This window comes from Filicampus tigris, chromosome 20 (genome assembly GCF_054856515.1).
Source record: "Filicampus tigris isolate MCC_2025a chromosome 20, RoL_Ftig_1.0, whole genome shotgun sequence".
In the NCBI taxonomy this organism is placed as follows: Eukaryota; Metazoa; Chordata; class Actinopteri; order Syngnathiformes; family Syngnathidae; genus Filicampus; species Filicampus tigris.
The window spans coordinates 14,006,281-14,022,271 of record NC_141236.1 but is presented as its reverse complement, the minus strand read 5'-3'; the positions used below and the strand labels follow the sequence as shown (position 1 = coordinate 14,022,271).

Below are 15,991 nucleotides of genomic sequence, written 5' to 3'. Positions count from 1 at the left end.
GAACTGCCATGGCAGTGTAAAATGTTAACTCAATCACTGCCATTGACGTATTTGTCTTTTCACAGTCCAGCCATTCAATCCCAGGAACTTATTTATATTTTTTAAAAATATTTTCAAACGTGAGGGTAAAAGAGGGTCTGAAATGGTGCTTAGTCCTTTCTTTTTCTTCTACTATTTGTACTGTGTTGCCAGGACGGCGCTTATTCTAAATTCTATTTCGGTCCATGGTGTAACACGCCTTCTCGCCCCAAAGTCAGCTGGGATAGGCTCCAGCTCCGCTCGGCCCCCAAAATGAGGACAAGCACTACAGAAAATGGACGGCTGAATCGCAGGTGTTCAAAAGCATTGTTTTCCTGCTGTACAGGTACATGTTTGAGCTCTCCAACAGGGAAAGCACAATCTACCCGTGTCAGCTGGACGAATGGACCAAAGTCGTCTTCACCGACTACTCCGTCAACCTCCCGGACAAAGCCAACTCCTGGATCTTGGTCTTCAGGTTGGACAAATGTGCCATCTTGACTCTTCCCCCCCCCCAATCTGCGAGTCGACGTGATGCCTTTTGAATTGAATTGCATTGTTTTCTCCCTGTCGTATGCGCGTGTGGAGGGAGGTGTTCCTTTTTACCAAGGAGACACTGCTGCTGCCAAAGGTCTACAGTCCGGTCTCGTATTCTCGCCTGCACGTCATTAATAACGACACCGGAGAAGAGCTGAGCAGGCTCATCACAAGAGTCCCGCCCCTCATTTATCAACCCAATGAGGTTTGATTACTACTTTCTCCACCTCATACAAAGTGTCGTCGCTTTACGACGGTATTGCGAGTTGTGTATAGCGCCCACGCAATAGACCAGATCTTCAAGTACAGTCGTTTTCTTTCATTTTATTTAGCGATAGACTACGGCTCATTCTGCCTTCCAAGTCGGGGTGACGTGACAGTCGTAACCCATTTGCACTTGCATCACAAATACCATTTTTCAACTCTTTCCTCTATCTCCGGCTGCAGCTGGGTTACACGTTTGTGGCCGAGGTTCTCACACCCGAATCGCCACCCGCCAACGCCAAGTGGACCTTGCGCTTGATCGCCACCCGAGAGCCTCTCCCCAAATTGGCCGACGCGCCTCCGCTCAACACGTTTGCCGTGCAGGAATTCCAGGATTATTACATTCCCAACAATAACAATATTATATGTGGGTAAGACCAAGAAACACCGGCAGTAGTTTGCAAGTCTTAACACGCGTAGTGATAAATAAATGTAAGCAGTACATGTAACCAGTGTGCTACTTATGATACAGCAGTGGAGAATTGTCATTTGTTTCATCTTTTTCCTGCAGCTATACTTTGAAGGTGACCGTGCCTCTCGTCGGCACGGTTCACTTTCAGACATCCAGCCGCTACGTCAAGATACGTCTGTCAATCCTGGAGCAAGAGACGGTCGTGGCCAGCGCCATCGGCCAAGGCCACGTCGTCATTCCCGTCGCCAACTTCCTGCCCAACGAAGAGAAGGAGGAAGAGGAGGAGGAAGAGGAGGAAGAGCCATTAGGTTTGGGACCATTTTTTTTTTTTTTCCACTTGGGTGGGGTCCATTTAACTCATTCACTGCCAAAGTTTGCAAATGTTTTACTTTGATTCACCGCAAAGAAAATCACTGCGCTTTCATGGAGAATGAATTGTATTAGAGCAGCAGAATACTCACAGATGAGAGGCTGAAATTCTAGAATTTGGACAATTTCAAGTCAAACAAGGTCTCTAAATGATGAATCCATTCTCCAAAATAATAGATTGATTTATTTGTCCATTAATCGTTGCACCTCGACTTGTATGACAGTTAAGAATGTCACAATGTTATTTCAAACATTGTCCTATCCAATGACTTGGAAGTCAACCAGTGTCTCTGGAACAGATTTAGTTCCACTTTGGAGGTTCCGCTGTATTGTCCTTAGAATGAACTTGACTCAGATAGCTTTTTTACCCCCCTCCTCCCTGTCAGAGAGAAACTTTTGCAACTCTTTTAATTTGCTGAGCACTTCCTGCTGCGATAACAGGGCGCGCCGTTTGTCTTTTTATTTTCCTCCGACTCAGGCCTTTGCTCTCCTCGTTACAGCTCCCAGTGGCGCAGTCGAGGAGAACCGGCACACGCCCCCGGCCCAGGAGGACGAGATCAAGGCGTTAGACGACAGCACGGACGAAGACGAGGAGAGCAGTACGTCGGGGAAATCAGACTGCGAAGTTGACCACTCGCCGCCGCCCACCAAGCCGCCGGTAACACCGACTGCGTGGACGTTCCTCCTCCTCCTCCTGCTGCTTTTCTGCTTGTGTTCATATCCATTTTTCACTGCCAGATACTCATAGCACCTTACTTGCAGGCACACACACATAGACTTACCCACCCACCCACTCAACTCGCAGTCTCACACAAGAGAGCAGCAGAAAGCAAAGCGACACTTTTGGAGCCACTGTCTGACTTAGCAGCACTTGCCAGGGAGCAGTAATCGCTTCACTCGTCGACTAACTACCACACACACACACACACACACACGAGATGATCTTATTTATGTTTTTTGTTTTAATTAAACACCACCCACCGATCATACAGAGCCACTAATGAAGAATGAGTGGCAGCGTGGATGTTAATGAGACGGATCATGTCGAATCCAGTAAAGCATCAGCAGGCGGGAGTAAACGCATATTGATTAGTCCTTAAGACGGCTGATCAATTGGAGCAGGCGTGTGATTAAGGCGATGTTCCACGCCGCAGAGAGCCACGGGAGACATTTTGATGCTCGCTATTGGCAGTTTTAGTTTGAGCTGTTTCAAAACATAACATGTTTATTTGCAGGTAATTAGGGATGTAATGATTCACTCAAGCCCTGATTCGATTCAGTTTTTGATTTTCAGTTCCCGATTTAGATTTGATTTCCGACCCCCCCCAATTTTTTTTTTAACAAAATGAATGACTCTTTTTATAACCAAAATGTTTTTATTTTAACATCTGCATTTTGTCCTTGTTTTGTCATTTTGTAACTTTCCAAAAAAGACTTAAAAATAACTCATAATCTTGTCTAGTGCCAGAACCAAACATGAAAATGAATAAATGATGTGACTATCATTACAAATCCTTTTGTGATCCAAACTTTGACATTGATTTTTTTTTTTATTCTTTCGATGCATTTCAAGCAGTTTAAATCGATTTCCGATGAATCGTTACATCCCTACAGGTAATGCTTATTTCAATACCATGTCTTGCATCATTCTCATCAATTTAACATAAAATACCTTCTGTGTGATGTTTTTGTCTGTCGTACATTTTTTCTCCCCCAGTATTTTATATTGACTTTGCCCACCTGTTTTTTTTTTTTATGACAGGATCACAGGTATTTGCTGCGGGCAGAGGTGCTGTATCACAGCTGGGATTTGGATGAAGCCCAGTTGGCTTTCGCCCACCTGCTCAGTTTCAAAGAAACCCAAGGTACCTGCAGTGCTGTCAGCCCCTTCCAAATCCCACGTCACACGCGAAAAGCACTGTCCGCACACATACGGCTATTTGGCTCAACACAGTGAGCCCAGGTTTTCATATTTATTCATGTGCATCATATCAGTAAAAGTGGAGTGAATTGTCAAGAATCGAAATCATGCCGACTTGAGCTCAGTGACTCAAAAATGCAAGATGGCTGGTCCCTATGATAGCAATTCTTCCATGGATTTTTTTTCTATAGGTGTCGGGGGTCAACTTGGCACACCGTGTTGCCCATTCAGTACTACAGTATATGAACAATACAATTAATGAATTCAACCAGCAAACTTATGCCTTCATCTTCGCTGACGTGAGAAATCATTTGTGTGTGTGACAGTAGTAATTTGCCCATCTTTTTCTCTGCTCATTTCCTTGTCGTTGTGTCGCTACGCTATACGTGTGTGCACATGACTCATGTAGTCCAGCGACCCACACAAGCCTCCTATGGTTCTCCACCAGGCTTGAGGAAGTGGGTCAATGGGAAGTCAAATGAAGTTTGCTCTTCGTGCCCCCCCCCCACCCTTTCCCGGTGCCCTGGGAAATATCTCAGCAGGAAAGTGAATTAATTTCACCCAGTTAAGCACCGTCTCAACGGCCAGCCCGTGCCCTTGATCGTGCTCCCGCTATTCTACATGGATGGCTCACGCCACGCCGCACTTTGAAACCCCCTTTCAACAAGCTATTTAACAAGCCAAATAGTGGCGCTTGCATGTTTAATGCCTGCAATCCGCAGTATGTATTGCTTAGCACATAAACAACACCGCTTTGTTTTCACTAACAGGACCGCGCACCTGTGCAGTATATCAGCCTTGATCGTATATGGCTTTTATTATCACAAAATGGCATTGTGCTGAATTTCCAAATGGCTTCAATGAGAGTAACTTGGAGGCCGGGCTAAGTGATGGATTGTGGTCGGGAGGGAGCCTTTTTCTGTTTGCTGCTTCTTTTAGCTGGGAAGTGCAACAGTGCCACCTAGCACACGAGTGCGTGCGCGACAGCTCACATTTGAATGGAGAACCTCAGAATGATGAGGCAGATAAGCTAAACACCTTCCACCTCGCTGCCATTCATTGAATTGAGTCCTAAAACTTGTATCAACTTATAAACATGATCACACTTGGTCATGTCTTGAGCCGTGCCAGTTTAAAGAGATAAGTTAATCACTGTGTTATAAAGTAAAAGTACTCAACTTTTTGAAGACGATGAACAGACATGTAATATTGTTGCGGAGCGATACTGTCACCTAGTGGAAAGTCTTGTATTCTATTCTAACCTTTGTTGTGAATTGGCGCTATGTAAACAAAATTGAGGTTTATCATGCCATCCTGAACCTCGTCTTTGCAAAATGCAGTTTTCTTTCCGGAGGAATTGACGGAATCCGTGTCTGGCACGTCGGGCAGCGACGAACCGAGCATCGACACGGCCAAAGTCAGCCGAAAAGGCGAAGATGACAAGGGGACCGGCAGCTCTTCATCTGTCTCCAGGGAAGAAATGGTAATAATATATCACAGCAGGCCTGACCACGCAATGACATCGGCAGTAAAAGAAAAAAAAAGAAAGAAAATGCGATGTAAAAAAAAAAAATATCCCAGTGTGCTTTGTAACTATAATCTCTTGTTTATGATAAGCTTAAATCATATTACACAGGCTTTAGCAATGTCATATTAGCGAAACATTATGTACTTGAAGCAAAATGATGGAGAGCAACAGTATAGTAGTGGCTTAAGAGCGCTTCGTTGTCAGCCACAAGTGTGTGCATGACACAGAGAATGTGGGCGTAATACTTAATGCGTTTGTATTTGACTTGTCTGTGTTCATGTTAAGAAGGGAGAAATAAAATGGTAACTGACTTTTCGAGACATGCAGACTCGCCATGATCAAACAGGCCCCGCCTCTTAAAGGCACAGACACTACAAGTATTTTCTATACTTTTTGTCCTTGCTTTTTTTTTGTGTGTTCAAATACGGTGTGTTTAAAGCGTGTGGGAGGGCTAGTTCTATTTAAACTTTATTTGGTCTCTATTGCAAATGTTTCGCCCGTTTTTTGCTTGGTGGGACTGGAACGTATCCCTCGCAATAAACACAGAATGTTAAATCGTGCTTCTTGTTTGCTAAACATCTAATCCTAAATGCAATCAAATTTGAAAGGCAGATTATTGTTATTTATTTATTTTTTTTCCCAAACGCGCCTGCTCGCCGCAGCGCATTTCCATTTGAATATGTTTTCTTTCATTAGCGGCGCAGCGTTGTTGGAAGCTGCCGATGTCATGATCTGCGAATAAATTAACCGAACAATGACATATTATATTCATCCAGCGCCGCATAAAGAAAAGAAAAATCTGAATCTAGGCAGACTTGCTCATTGAAAGAGACTAGTCTCATCATGCGTTTGCAGAGCGGTGACCTTCAGATGTGTTTGTGCCGGTGTGTGTTATTTTTTTTTTTTTTTTTTTTGTGCGCAGGGCCTTGACCTGACCAAGGCCAACTACACGCTGCGTGTGGCTGTCGACGAGAGCCAAGCTGAGAGCATCGTGGTGAAGAAGGATGTCGAGCGAATCGAGCAAATCAAGGCTATTAAAAGAGCCTGGGAGGCGGCTGAACCGGGCCGCGCTGCCAAGGTAACCGAGCGGCTGCGTGTCGGGAAGGTAGCCAAAAGTATTGGGACACTCCACCTTAATTCACCCCTGTAGTGCGTCTCAGCTTTTGTTTTTTTGTAGCCATTTTGGGAAAATTGGGGCAGTGTCGTCAGACAGTGCTTAGGGTTGCAAAACAACTGGAAGTATGGATGTTTGACACCACAAGGAGTTATACAGAGTACCAATATTTAGTCCTTTTGGTACAGAAAATTTCATTTGACTCAATGGCAGATCATTGTGAACAAAGATCTGTGTTTCTTTCTGACGCACATGATGATTTGCCCTTGTGCCAAACCGCCACTGTGCAGTGCCAGCTGCAGGCGAGGGGGACTTTGTCTATATCAATTTCTTTTTTTTTTTACCTCAAAGCGGAAGTCAACCCAAACATTTTTTTTCAAGAATATGTTCCCAGCAGGCCCGTTAGTTGAAACACGGCATTCTGATTAATTTTGTGTCTGTGGAATATAAGTTAAGCGGTCAAATTCATTCGTTTTTAGCCTTCTCTGGGGGCGGCCATTTTGTCTCCTGTCGACTGAAAAAGGCATCACAACTGCTCACAACGACCAATCACGGCTGACCTGTTTTCTGAATCTGAGCCGCAATTGGTCGTTGCGAGCAGTTGTGATGTCATTTTCAGTCGACAGAAGACAAAATGGCCGCCCCCTGGCAAAAAACGAGTGGATTAACACCTGTTCCACAAACAGAATCAGAATGCCCGGTTTCAACTAGTGGGCTTGCATAGAACATATTCTTGAAAAAAAATGTTTGTGTTGATTTCCTCTTTAAGTATCGGTGGCTGATATCGGTATCGGCAGCATTCGTGACTACCCAATACCTTGAAATAAGGCTGCTATTGGCCCAATATACACATCTGGAATATTGCCGGATATACCCTGGCTCTGTGTCTAAATACTTTTGTTGGTAGCTTGTGTTATTTTGGGCCTTTGTCATGACGTTCATCTTGTTCAAGGCATGGCAGTTACGTCTCAACTGGCTCAGTCAATTCGACCTCCCTAAAGGTGGCAATGTTCCAGCTCCAGAGCCGACCACCACCGACTCGGGTAGGTTGAACAAAAAAAAAAAAGACTTCCGCATACTCCAACCATTTCATCCCGCGTTCAATGTGATATTTGTTCCCCACAAGATGACGGCTGCAGCCCGATTCCTCCCGACGCTCCCAGTATACCAATTGAACAACTGTTAAGCATCGTCATTCCTCCCATGGACTACGCGCCGTTTATCAGGTGGGTCTCTGTGCTAAGCATGTCTCTTGTCTCTTGCTAGCCGGACATGAGCTTTAGGTGCAAGGCGCCTTTGTTGCCTACAGCCCGAAAATGTCTCGTCAGTATCCAAAGTGTCAAGTCAGCGACGGTACACAGGAAGCGTCTCCATCCCCTGTGGGCATGCGCTTTTGTCTGTCGTGTCATCAGCTCTGCCTTTCGCCACCTCGCCTTCCCTCGCACAGGCCATCCCCGGGCCGTGACAAATGAGCCGGTATTTGGGTCTCTTAATCAAAAAGCTATTTCTGGACCCCCCGTTGAGCTCATCGCCTCAGTGAGATGTGCCCTCTCATGTCACTCCCCCTCTGCGCGTGTGTGCGTGCGCAGCTGTTAATGGCTACCGACAATGTGGTCTAAAGACGTAACCGCACACGCACGCACACACGCACTCACACACCCCGCTGAAATAGGTCGCACTGGCCAATGCTCATTAACTCTTCCTTCAGTAGCACAGCTACTGGCTTCCCCCTCATCATTAACTCCAGAAAAAGGCAAACACTTTGTTTCTTTTTTCTCCATCTATGTTAGCACCTCAGATGGCCACTTTACTTTTTCCTCTTCCTCCAACTAAAAACTTCTGCAAACTGCCTCCATTTCTGGCTCCGTCTTCCTCTTGTTCTCCGTCTTCTTATCACACGCAGACAGACCCAGACAACAAACTCCGGTGCCATTTTACAGCGGCATTACAACGGAGCCTTAAAGCAGGAACACTCGCGCCGATGTCATTTCGGATTTATGGCCAGGCGTGTCAGATAAAGGCTGGATTGTGAGTCCACAATTTCCTCTGCACATTTTCTCCCATCTGCCTGCCACATTTGCATTCACGCAGCATACGCATGGCCGCCTGTCCCATAAGGCAAGCGTCGAACATTGTAAGGTTCAGTACGGAAGAGGTAAAAAAAACCCCACTATCCGTAGCACTTTGTGATTGGACCGCACTGTTCCAAATGTTATCATTGAAGACGAGGTCAATGAATGCATGTGGTGACCATGGCAATATTTCTAGGAATCACGACACAACTAGGAAAAGATTTGGAATCTTGAATCTGTCATTCTTTGACAAATGATATCAAAATTTGACGACAATTATGTTTAATACCATCTCTGCTGCGCCCAATTCATCTGCTCTAAGGTGACGGAGTAAAATTCAATAAGCTAACATGATGAAATTCCTCCGTTTTCTTTGATGAAGAGCAGCACCACCCTGTGTGGAAAACAAGAAGTACATTGCATGCAAGCACTAGCTTCATGTTAGTGTGTTCAAATCATTTGAGAAGAAAAAAAAATTGAGACCACAAAATGGCTTAGCTCTTGTGAAGTGCTTGCTACAACTAAAACTAAAAATGGAAAAAACCTTTTTGTTCACGAAATAAAAACAAATGCAAAGAAAACAAACTGAAACTATAGCTTACATTTATAAAACTAGCTGTAATTACAACATGGATGTCTTTTATTTCCATTTTTGTCAATTATTAGCATGCATGAGCTTTTAGGGTTCAATTTGACCTTGCACTTGACAAATACGTATTATCCATATCAAACAAAAGAAAAAAGTAAAACAAAATCTAAACTAAAATGAAGCATGTTCCAAAACTAACAAGCCTGCTCTAAAAACGAATTAAAAACCACAATGAAAAATGTCACTAACTATTATAACCCTGGTTTACACCCTCTAAAAACGTTCCATCATTACTCTTCTCACTATCTGACATATTGACAAAGTCCGTGTGTAACTCACGCAGAAGGACAAATGATACCCCAATCCTGTTGGACCCCGAGATGGAGGAGAGCCAGCGGAAGGAGCGCTTCGAAAGGGTCCAGGCCTACCAGATGGAGCGCGACCTGCTGGTGGAGGAGCGCGAACGCAAAGCCACCACCAGGAGGGAGCGAATGCAAGGGATTCTTACGCAGTACGATGACCAGCAGGTCGCCTCGCCGTCGTGGTCCGATGGACATTAGCGGCCATCGTTTGAGCCCGCTGAAAAAACGCCTCTCTCTGCTGTCTGTCTGCATCCTTTCCAGACGGCGATGGTGCAGGAGCAACAGAAATTCCACGACATGCGCACGCAGCAGAATCAAAAATCCAACGACACTCGCAAATGGCTAAATAACCGCATAAAAAGGAGAGAGGATAAACTCGCGGTGGATGACGCCTAACAAGGCCGCCCCGTTGAGGCGGGACAAAATTCTCACTTAGCCTTATGCGAGTGTTGGAAGCCAGACAGCACAGCTCAGGGTTTTATGTTGGCCGCGCCCGCTCGCTAATATGTCAATTCATCACTTGTCTATTGATAGCATCTTATCTATTGACAAGTCAGGGACACATGCAGGAAAAGAACATAAGTGACTGGAGCGATGTTCAAGCGAGGCAGCCATAATGTGCCAAAGTATTACAACTCAAGGACCTCAGCATGACTACTAAAAATTGCATCTTTGAGGATAACCTGGCAGGGAGTGCAATGGAAAAGTTTGGGATTGTCAGTGGAAACGCAAAATCCTCCTGGCTGTGAAGTGGCAGTTCCAAGCAATGTGCAATTGTGTCAATCTCTTGCAAAAATACAAAACAAACTGAACAAAAATCAACTTACTGTACTGTACAGTTGTTCCCCACCGTATCATGGTTCACTTTGGGGTGTTTTTAAATGATGCGTACCTAATTTTATGTAGTGAATTTGTGCACATCTATGCTTAAGTGCACCCCAAGGTTCACTATAGTTAACGAAAAGTGAGCAAAAATTAACATTGGAAAAAACGTCTGTGTTACGAAATGAAAATTATTAAAAAAAAAAAAAAAAAAGCGAAAACTGAAACGACATCTTGTATAAAGTAGTATTGTTCATGAGCATTTAAATGTATTTATTCTGGTATTGCTGTTATGTAAGTACAAAAAAAGGAAGGTCAACCAATTGTTTGAGAATTTTAGTTTACTTATTACACAAAACTTTGTGTGTTGTTTTTATCTTGCACTTAATACTCCAAATGTATTAAAAAAAGGAAAACTAATAAAAATGAACAAACAAACAGATTGAATTGAATTTAAAGAGCAAAAGTCAACATGAAATTAAATACTAACTATCATGAAAAATCCCTCATTAGAATAACCCTGGTATACATCACCTGCTAATATGATCTAGCCTACCACTGCTAGTTAGAGCAAATTGTAATCCCTCCACAGGTGGTCAAGCAACGACACAGCCGCCGGAGCACTTCCCGTCGCTGATTGAACAAACGGTAAGACCGCAAGCATGCGAGAACCCAAATGCACTTCAGTATATCGAATCTCTACCAGTCAATTTTCAGCCGATCTCCATGTCGAGTCTTTGATTACCGATGTCAATCGGGTTGTTTTTGTCAATATCGACCTGTTCCAATCATTCTCTCTTGTATTGACACTTCATTTGTGTCCAACCACAGCTTACATGTAAACTGCATCCATTGTGTCCATTGAGACCGCAGGGACATATTTTTCCTCCCCGTATATACATGATAATATTCTGCAAACCGTTCGCTTTCTTGAAGGTCACTGTATTGACTTAATGGCCCAAAGGCATGCCGGGTACACGCAACCTCCTGCCAGCTGCTGATTGATTGATTGGTCCATTCATATATTTGCGCCCCCCGCCCCCCATAAGAATAAAGGAAGAAATGACATCTTACGGTGATTACCTATATGCCATATTTTAAGGTTCTGAACAGTAATTGTGGATTAGTTGATCTGATCTTGCCGCTACTACGGCATTCATATGTTGGGAAAAAGTGCTGGTTGAGAATGAGTGAGATAATGGTGCCATCTAGTGGTTGTGAATATTAAGTCACAGTGATGTCTGCACTGTGCTTCCTTCCTTCGAACAGATGTTTCCTTTCGGAGCATCTGTAGGAGGGTGGAATGTAATCGTCTATGTGAAATGTGTCTGTGCGCAGCGTAGTCGTCTTCAGTAATTGCACTCGTTCAAGAAAAACACGTCGGCACTATCTTGAGTGCCGTTCACATTCCGGCGCAATACAACGACGTGAGTCTGCCGCTGCGATGTACAAAAATGGCTGTAGCTCGGGCCTTTGTCTGCCCCGTTGCTGCTTGATGTGTATTCCGCCCCACTCCGTCAGGCCTCATTGATTCCGCCGCCATTTCTTGCCCATCACGCCACTGAGCATTGCCTTGTCTCTGCACTGCTGCTGCTTTCCCCAGCTCTCTTCTACACTAAAATATGAGCTTTTTCATCCAAACTGTTGGTTGCCTCCCCACAGGGTACATACACAAGGACCAGTGGCTGCAGCGAGCGTCTCGCGTTTTTGTCTGAGAGATTACCCTTGCGCTGTAATTGGCTATATTAATGGAGAGGCTGTTTCATAATTGGCGGCTGTTGGCTCGACACAAAGATGAGAGACAAAAGGATTGTGCAACCTTGAAAGGAAAGCTACATGCGAGTTGACTTGCCACAAGTACGTAATAAGAAAATATTGGATTCTTCAATGGAGCCACATATTAGGATGATGCAATTAAGAGGAACTGGATACACATTCCCTGAATGGTGCGGCGACGGTGGTGGCTCTTTAATTCACTTTTCATTTGGGAGGTAATAATTCAAGAGCGGCTTAATCGATTTTATTTCCACATGCACGGCAAAGGACGGTCTACCTTTCAGGATTTTGCTGGCTTTCCACGGAGGCTCCCATTGGCTTTAGACAGTCTGAAATCATGCCTTAATGTCTGCAATAGTTCACTTTTTTATGGACTTATGATTTTCCCAGACTTGTTTGACTTTGCGAAAACTCACCCAACTTTAGGGGGAGAAGCTCGGCCATTCGGGAGAGACTCAGAGTAGACCCACTGCTCCTTCCGCGTGAAGAGGAGCTAGGTGAAGTGGTTCGGGGATCTGTCTATGATGCCGACTGGACACCTGACAGGTGAGGTGTTCCGGGCACCCAGGACACACTGGAGAGACTGTCTTGGCTAGTCTGGGACTGTTGCAGGATCCCACCAGAGGAGCTGAATGAAGCGGCTGGGGATAGAGAAGCCTGGGCTTCTCTGGTGAAGTTGCTGCACACGTGACCCTACCCAACTTTGCTGATCTTTTGGCCCGTAACTCTCTTTTGTTTCCAGTTCCCCCTGAACGTCGTCCTACGAAAATGCACCGGTTGAAGTGGAACAGGACTAGGTGAATATCTGTGCACGATTTAGACATGTTTGAAATAAGTAGCCATCCACTGCGGAACCTGCCCTTCAAGAACCATTTGAAAGCGCTACGCTAACTGAAATTTGAATCTGTTTTTGGTGAGCAAAGTACACCATGGTCCTCAAAACTCCATAGTTGCTGCTCGGGTTGAAATGTGCCTTGAAGTGGCCTTGAAGTCTGCAAGATCCTTGTGTTCTCTTTGCAGATCAATAATCACACACCCAGGCATACTTGGGGTGAAATGGGGTGGTCCTTTTACCCCCTCCCACCGCTCGATATACCGCAGCGTTGGCCCCTTTTTGTACACGCCACCCCGCTGCGGGTGAATATACCGAGAGGTCGGGCCTCAGAGGCTGGCTCTGCTGATAGAAGACTGAGGAGCAAGACCTTTCAAAGTGACAAACCCGTGCTATCCGTGCTTAAGACTTGCGATAGGTAGCAAAAGGCCAAACCTTTATGGTGATAGAACACAATCACTGGGGAGGAAAAGCTGAGGCTGACAGACTGACAAGCAAGCCTTTCACTCTTGTAATCCCAAACCCCACGTTGCCCCGTGTAACACCCTCTTCGGCGCACACTTTACGAGCCGCAGCCGGCACTGGAGGCTGGACACAATGGCAGACTTCCTAACTTGATTGCAACCTCATTCTTGTAAACCGGGCCATTCCTCTCCCTTTAATCGCCTCTCATTGACTTGACTGTCTCCGTGCTGTTCGTTGGCCGACCTCCAGCGGCGCCATCGTCAGACAGCGTAGCTCAAGTCCTGTGCGCACAGAATTTATTTTCCTCGGAGGGAGGGGGAGTCCGCTTTGTAAGACAATCTGGAAGACTTTCGATTGGGAGTAGACCACCAAGGACAGGGCCGCCATTAGTAGCTGTCATCAAGTACAACCTCCCAATTTTTTTCACTTACAGATGAGCTTTTTTTTTTTTTTTTTTAATAAAATCTTGCTTATTTCCCCAGGGTCCTGACTTATCAATGTCTCCCAAGATCTTCCCTTGACTACCTATTAATTGCGAAGATAAACCTACTCCTATTTGAAGGTCGAGTGGCGTCAATATCTACGTCCGTGCGGATGTGCATAAAGTCTGATCTGGCTCTGCGTACACTCGGCATTTGACAGAGTCAAATGTTGACGGCTGTCCTTCACGTTCTTTAAAGATGTACGGGGGGAGGCTTTATGTGATCTTGTCTTAAATGACAAGTGTCCTCTGTGCGCGGAGCGGAGACCTGTCTGTCTCATTTAAATCAACCAAGATGGCAACAATCCAAAAGCGCCCAGTGCATGATGTCACAGTGCAGGCCACAAATTGTCTGTGGTAATAACAGAGGAGTGACTTTGCTGCAGCCGATCTACAGCCCCTGCTTTCTTTCGCCTGGCACTTTCACTTTCTTCACATGTGGCCATACAGAGATAGAGGGGGAATGCGATGAAGCACACGATGAAGCAAGTTCCTACGTTGCGTTTGTTCAAATCACGCCTTTAATTGCTTTTGTGTTGGAGACGACTAAATTAATTCAGCGATTGCCGTTTACACACCAGAGCCCAGGGAATGTCAGCTCGCCGGTTTCCCCCCGCTGGATTGGTTTGCGCACGAGCAACTCGGGGAGGATTATTGCGCCGCTTAATTTGCCATCCGAGGCCTGGGGGCCGCACGAGTTGTTCATTGTGCTTTTTTGTCGACGCCTTTGTGGAGGTGGAGAAAGTGGATTTCGGGTTTTCCTTCATGACGTTGGGATTTGTGTACTGAATTTCAGAGCATCACATTTACTTGGTAGGGACCCTGTCTTTTCTTAACCAGTGGCCTCTGCTCTCGTCGTCGACACGCTTCACTTTATCGCACGGTGCGTTAGCCGCAAGAATAAATAAACGCTGCACCTACAGTAGACCCCTCACTCAACAAGTGGTGCCACTTCAATTACGGCGACTGTAAAGCTGACGTTTACAATGGCGTGTGAAGGAGGAGTGCTCCTGTATGCAGCACGTACATTTGAGAGTAAAAACTGCTCTGATGTCAGTTGCGGTTGTCGGCGGATAATGTCGGTTCAGTCAGTTCATCAGTTCCCAAAATGTAGTAGCCTCCTCAAAAATATTTGACTTCCCCTTTAAGAGACAATGACCTTAAAGACAAAAGAGGATGCCGAATTCACAAAAAAGCACAGGTCAGAGACAGAGGCACGGTCACGGCGAAGTGCTCATTTGATGAACTGTGATCGATTCGAGTTGAAAGCTCAAAGGAGGGCGCGGGGTGATGGATGGAAGCCGTACTGCCCAACCATCGATAACCTTTCCTCTGCTCACTATGGATTATTGCCATCTTGAGCTCTTCCTCCATCTCACGCATCTGTTTCGCATCACTTCACTTGTACAGTATTTATGTGTGTTTAAGTGCAGAGCGACGGACAACAAATCACCGTATCAGAGCATTATCACCGTTTGTAGGATTTCTGACTAATTCCTACGGAAAAAGAATCCTCCCCCAATCCTGCCAGAACCTTGTCTTAAGACTGAGTCCTTCCACAGCCTCCGTGTCATATCCATGGCAACACTGGCACTGCCCTTTCCTTGAACAGTGGCGTCCATCTGCTCCACGATACGAGTGGGTCAGATTATCGCCTTATCGGAACGGGCACCAGCTGTGGCACCCCGAGCGCAGTCGAGCAGACACGTCGCAGTCTTGCCCGGAGCTATTGGCTGCACACGCATACACAAACTGCAGGTTCAGTCATTTTCTACTCATTTGGAAGGAGCTGCGTGTATGCGTGTATGATTGTGGTCGTCTGGTGCCCGCTTCCTGTTCACTGTTGTTCTACCTTTTGCCACCAGATGCTCCTCCCGGACTTTGTGCAGTTATTTCCTGTTTTACTTTGAAATTACTCATTGCGTGCTTGTCTAGCTTCCTGCCTTTTGTGTATTCTCATCACTAAAACTATTACGTTGTGTGCCACGTTTGCAAGTGTGTGTTTGACATTTGGGAGGCTCTTTTTACATCTCCTGCAGGTGCGCATCTTTGAATTTCCCCGGGCGGCCCAAGGGATTTGGTGTATTGAGTTTCTTCCCTCATTCCAGTGTGTTAAAACATAATCTGTCTACAAATACATGATTATTCTGGTCACTACTGACCATGGAGGGATAGCAGCCCATTAGAATGTATGGCCTTGAGATTTTAGACCCCGAAGCAAGGATTTTACACGAGCTGTCAAATCTGGCATTTTGACAAAACGGTTCGTCCAGATACTCTTTCTGCTTTTGAGGTAGTACGAGACAGTCATTCCACATGGAATTTGGGCTCAGGTTTCTTCTACAGACATTTTCTTCCCCTTGCTCCTGTCACCCAAGGTCTGACTTGTGTGAGGATCTGTGTGGGTTCTTGCTTGATTGGCGGCTCAT

The 15,991-nt window shown here is 45.4% G+C and overlaps 2 protein-coding genes across 3 annotated transcripts in view; both read left to right on the top strand.

The window, feature by feature from the left end:
* The window catches only part of adgb (androglobin), a 32,838-nt gene extending 22,316 nt beyond the window's left edge, over positions 1-10,522 (top strand). The window contains exons 23-34 of one of the 2 annotated variants that reach the window (XM_086018543.1): positions 365-496; positions 607-760; positions 1,003-1,190; positions 1,331-1,539; positions 2,101-2,258; positions 3,363-3,465; positions 4,862-5,004; positions 5,972-6,127; positions 7,116-7,206; positions 7,290-7,389; positions 9,168-9,335; positions 9,448-10,522. In XM_086018543.1, the coding sequence (XP_085874669.1) occupies positions 365-496; positions 607-760; positions 1,003-1,190; positions 1,331-1,539; positions 2,101-2,258; positions 3,363-3,465; positions 4,862-5,004; positions 5,972-6,127; positions 7,116-7,206; positions 7,290-7,389; positions 9,168-9,335; positions 9,448-9,532 (1,687 nt within the window). In that variant the 3' untranslated portion in view covers positions 9,533-10,522. Of the gene's footprint in view, positions 1-364; positions 497-606; positions 761-1,002; positions 1,191-1,330; positions 1,540-2,100; positions 2,259-3,362; positions 3,466-4,861; positions 5,005-5,971; positions 6,128-7,115; positions 7,207-7,289; positions 7,390-9,167; positions 9,352-9,447 lie in introns of both variants that reach the window. The other variant, XM_086018542.1, reaches the window with a different exon arrangement.
* Positions 10,523-10,638: 116 nt separating this feature from the next.
* Positions 10,639-15,991, top strand: part of stxbp5a (syntaxin binding protein 5a (tomosyn)) — a 66,953-nt gene continuing 61,600 nt past the window's right edge. Inside the window, exon 1 of the mRNA XM_086018545.1 lies at positions 10,639-10,656. The gene's annotated coding sequence lies outside the window, so the exon portion shown is untranslated. The remainder of the gene's footprint in view (positions 10,657-15,991) is intronic.